Source organism: Passer montanus, unplaced genomic scaffold (genome assembly GCF_014805655.1).
Source record: "Passer montanus isolate IOZ18808 unplaced genomic scaffold, ASM1480565v1 scaffold766, whole genome shotgun sequence".
Lineage (NCBI taxonomy): Eukaryota > Metazoa > Chordata > Aves > Passeriformes > Passeridae > Passer > Passer montanus.
Genome location: NW_024372880.1, coordinates 1 through 5,023, shown reverse-complemented (window position 1 = coordinate 5,023; position 5,023 = coordinate 1). Strand labels below are relative to the sequence as shown.

The 5,023-nt window shown below is 47.0% G+C and overlaps 1 protein-coding gene across 1 annotated transcript; it reads right to left on the bottom strand.

Annotated features, from left to right (window-relative positions):
• Nucleotides 1-781: 781 nt before the first annotated feature.
• Nucleotides 782-2,581, bottom strand: LOC120512718 (filamin-B-like). Its single transcript, XM_039731343.1, has 2 exons — nt 2,422-2,581; nt 782-1,085 (listed from the first exon to the last, which is right to left on the bottom strand). The coding sequence occupies exons 1-2, from the start codon at nt 2,579-2,581 to the stop codon at nt 898-900; spliced, it is 348 nt and encodes a 115-aa protein (XP_039587277.1). The 3' UTR covers nt 782-897.
• Between the last annotated feature and the right edge of the window lie 2,442 nt (nt 2,582-5,023).

Here is a 5,023-nt window from a genome sequence, read left to right as displayed (position 1 = left end):
TGATTTTCCCCCATTTTTGAGGACATTTCCCCATTTTTGAGGAATTTTGGTGACTTTTTCCCCATTTTTGAGGACATTTCCCCGCTTTTGAGGACTTTCAGTGATTTTTTCCCCTTTTCAGTGATTTTCCCCCATTTTTGAGGACATTTCCCCATTTTTGAGGACTTTCAGTGATTATTTTCCCCATTTTTGAGGACATTTCCCCATTTTTAGTGCTGTTTTCCCCATTTTTGAGGGTTTCTCATGACTCTCCCCCACTCTCAGTGACTTTTTTTCCCCATTTTTGGGAATTTTCCATTACTCTTTCTCCTATTTTCAGTGATTTTCCCCCCAGTCTTAGTGATTTCCCCCATTTTCAGTGATTTTTTCCCCCATTTTCAGTGACTTTTCCCCCATTTTGAGGATTTCCCCCCATTTTCACTGATTTTACCCCCATTTTTACTGATTTTACCCCCATTTTCAGTGATTTTTTTCCCCCCTTTTGGGTGATTTTCCCCTTGTTTTTTGGGCCTTTTTCCCCCATTTTCAGTGATTTTCCCCCCATTTTGGGTGATTTTCCCCCCGTTTTGGGCCTTTTTCCCCCATTTTCAGTGATTTTCCCCCATTTTTGAGGATTTTCCCCCAGTTTTTTGGGCATTTTCCCCCATTTTGGGTGACTTTTCCCCCTGTTTTTTGGGCAATTTTCCCCCATTTTGGGTGATTTTCCCCCTGTTTTTTGGGCATTTTCCCCCATTTTGGGTCATTTTCCCCCTGTTTTTTGGGCCTTTTTCCCCCATTTTGGGGGACTTTCCCCCATTTTGGGTGATTTCCCCCAGTTTTGGGGTTTCCCATGGCTCTCCCCCCACCCCCAGTGACATTTGCCCGATTCCGGGCGTTTTTGCCCCGTTTCTGTCTCTCTCAGGGCACGGTGACGCGGAAGGGGCTGTTGGGCACGTGCTGCTCGCCCCACTTCACCACGAGCAGGTGCTCGCCGCGCTCGCGCAGCACGTAGGACACGTTGTAGAGCTGCTGGCCCAGGTGCTTCACCACGATCTCCTCGCAGGGGCTGCGCGGGCCCTGCACGCCCACCAGCAGCATGTTCGTGCCTGCAAACAAAAAAGAAAAATTCTGCATTTTTGGGGATTTTTTTGAGATTTTTTGGGAATTTTTTTGGGGATTTTTGGGGTTTTTTTTGGGATTTTTTTGGAATTTTTTTGGGTTTTTCAGGATTTTTTTGTGGATTTTTTGGGGTTTTTTGGCGATTTTTTTTAAGGTTTTTTAGGATTTTATTTGGATTTTTTGAGGATTTTTTTGATTTTTTTCTTGATTTTTTGGAGATTTTTTAGGATTTTATTTGGATTTTTTCTTTATTTTTGGGGGTTTTTTTTAGAATTTTATTTGGATTTTTTCTTGATTTTTTTGGGGTTTTTTTTAGGATTTTGTTTGGATTTTTTGGGATTTTTTTTTCAATTTTTCTGGATTTTTTGGGATTTTTTTAGGGTTTTTTAGGGATTTTTTTAGGATTTTATTTGGATTTTTTCTTTATTTTTGGGGGTTTTTTTTAGAATTTTATTTGGATTTTTTCTTGATTTTTTTGGGGTTTTTTTTAGGATTTTGTTTGGATTTTTTGGGATTTTTTTTTCAATTTTTCTGGATTTTTTGGGATTTTTTTAGGGTTTTGTAGGGATTTTTTTAGGATTTTATTTGGATTTTTTGGGAATTTTCTTAAAATTTTTCTGGATTTTTTTTGATTTTTTTAGGGTTTTTTAGGGATTTTTTTAGGATTTTATTTGGATTTTTGGGGGGTTTTTTTAGGGTTTTATTTGGATTTTTGGGGGTTTTTTTTGATTTTTCTTGAATTTTTGGGGATTATTTAAGGGTTCACAGGGGCTGCGCGGGCCCTGCACGCCCACCAGCAGCATGTTCGTGCCTGAGGAGAAAACAGAAAAATTCTGCATTTTTGGGGATTTTTTGGGATTTTTTTCCAGGTTTCTTTAGGATTTGATTTGGAATTTTTGGGGATTTTTTGGGATTTTATTTGGAACTTTTTTGGGGCCATCCCAGCTGATTTTGGGCCATTTTGGGCCCACCCCAGCTGATTTTGGGCCATTTTGGGCCCATCCCAGCTGATTTTGGGTGATTTTGGGCCCATCCCAGCTGATTTTGGGCCATTTTTGCCCACCCCAGCTGATTTTGGGTGATTTTGGGCCCATCCCAGCTGATTTTGGGCCATTTTGGCCCCACCCCAGCTGATTTTGGCCCATTTTGGCCCCACCCCAGCTGATTTTGGCCCATTTTGGCCCCACCCCAGCTGATTTTGGGTGATTTTTGCCCACCCCAGCTGATTTTGGCCCATTTTGGCCCCACCCCAGCTGATTTTTGGCCCACCCCAGCTGATTTTTGGGTGTTTTGGGCCCCCCCAGGCGATTCCGGCCCACGCACCGGCCTTGCTGCAGTCCACGCTGAAGGAATTCTTCTGGCCCACGAAGGCCTTGGTGAGCCCCAGGCCTTTGGCCACCACCTTGGAGGCGTCCGAGAATTTGGGGGGTCCCGGGGGGGTTTCCCCCCAAATTCCCAGTACCTGTAGTGCCCCCAGCCCCATAATCTCCCAAATTCTGAGTTTTTCCCCAAAATTCTATTTTTTTCCCCTCACATTCTGTACCTGTGGTGCCTCCCTCCAGGCCGGGCCCGTAGGCCGAGACCAGGCCTGGATCCCTGGCCTGTCTCAGATCCCTCCCAAATTCCCGCTTTTCCCAGAAAATTCTGCCCCTGTTCTACTCTTCTACACTCCCTCACCCCCTAAATTCCCATTTTTTCGCAAAATTCCCAATTTTTCCCCTCACATTCCGTACCTGTGGTGCCTCCCTCCAGGCCGGGCCCGTAGGCCGAGACCAGGCCCGGATCCCTGGCCTGTCTCAGATCCCTCCCAAACTCCCATTTTTTTCTCTAAAATTCCCATTTTTTCCCCCCAAATTCCTGGTATCTCTGGTTCCCCTCCACTTCCTCATCCCCTAAATTCCCATGTTTTCCCAGAATTCCCAATTTTTTCCCTCAAAATTCCGTACTTGCGGTGCTGCCCTCCAGGTCGGGCCTGTAGGCTGAGACCAGGCCTGGACTCCTGGCCTGTTCCAGATCCCTCCCAAATTCCCGTTTTTTCCAGAAAATTCTGCCCCTATTCTGTCCCCTCCACTCCCTCATCCCCTAAATTCCCATTTTTTCCCAAAATTCCCAATTTTTCCCCTCAAATTCCATACCTGTGGTGCCGCCCTCCAGGCCAGTCCTGTAGGCCAAGACCAGGCCTGGATTCCCAGCCTGTCTCAGATCCCTCCAAAATTCCCATTTTTTACCAAAAATTTCGGGTACCTCTGGTGCTTGCCCACTCCCTCATCCCCTAAATTCCCATTTTTCCCCAAAATTTCCAATTTTTCCCCTCACATTCCGTACCTGTGGTGCCGCCCTCCAGGCCGGGCCCGTAGGCCGAGACCAGGCCCGGATCCCCGGCCTGGCCTGGCTCCCCCACCCGGACCTTGAAGGGGCTCCCGGGGATGTGGGAGCCCTCGAACTTCACGTCGATGGAGTAGACGCCGTTCTCCCGCGGGATGAAGCGCACGGCGTATTTGTCTGGGGAAATGGATCCCAAAATTAAACCTGAGATCCCAAAATTATCCCTGAAACTCCGGAGATCCCAAATTCCTGTGGGCGTATTTGTCTGGGGAAATGGACCCCAAAATTAAACCTGAGATCCCAAAATTATCCCTGAACCCCCAAAATTATCCCTGAAACTCCAGAGATCTCAAATTCCTGTGGGCGTATTTGTCTGGGGAAAAGAGATCCCAAAATTAAACCTGAGATCCCAAAATTATCCCCAAACCCCCAAAATTATCCCTGAAACTCCAAAGATCTCAAATTCCTGTGGGTGTATTTGTCTGGGGAAATGGACCCCAAAATTATCCCTGAACCCCCAAAATTATCCCTGAACCCCATTTTTGTGGGAATGGGGCAGATTTTGGGGTGGGATTTGCAGATTTTGGGGTGAAATTTGCTGATTTTGGGGAGGAATTTGCCGATTTTAAGCTGTAATGTGCTGATTTTTGTAGGAATATCCCATTTTTTGGGGAATTTGTGGGGTCCCAGCCCAGGTTTTGGGGTGTCCCTCACCTGGGGTGACCTCGGAGATGTGGCACTCCTCCAGGGGTGGGAACAGGGCAGGATTTTATGGGAATGGAGCAGATTTTGGGCTGGAATTTGCCGATTTTGGGCTGGAATTTGTGAATTTTTGTAGGAATATCCCATTTTTTTGGGGTTTTTTTGGGTCCTGGCGCCGTTTTCGGGGCGGCCCTCACCTGGGGTGACCTCGGAGATGTGGCACTCCTCCAGGGGTGGGCATGGGGTGGATTTTGGGGCAGAATTTGCCGATTTTGGGCTGGAATTTGCCGATTTTAAGGTGGAATTTGCCATTTTTTGTAGGAATATCCCATTTTTTGGGGGATTTTTGGGGTCCCAGCCCACATTTTGGGGCGTTCCTCACCTGGGGTGATCTCAGAGATGTGGCACCACCCAGAGCCACCACAGATGGAGCATTTTGGGCTGGAATTTGCCGATTTTGGGCTGGAATTTGCCGATTTTGGGCTGGAATTTGTGAATTTTTGTAGGAATATCCCATTTTTTGGGGTTTTTTTGGGTCCTAGCGCCGTTTTCGGGGCGCCCCTCACCTGGGGTGACCTCGGAGATGTGGCACTCCTCCAGGGGTGGGCATGGGGTGGATTTTGGGCTGGAATTTGCCGATTTTGGGGCGGAATTTGCCGATTTTAAGGTGAAATTTGCCGATTTTTGTAGGAATATCCCATTTTTTTGGGGTTTTTTGGGTCCTGGCGCCGTTTTCGGGGCGCCCCTCACCTGGGGTGACCTCGGAGATGTGGCACTCCTCCAGGGGTGGGAATGGGGTGGATTTTGGGCTGCAATTAGCTGATTTTGGGCTGGAATTTCCCGATTTTTGTAGGAATGTCCCATTTTTGGGGGGATTTTTGGGGTCCCAGCCCACATT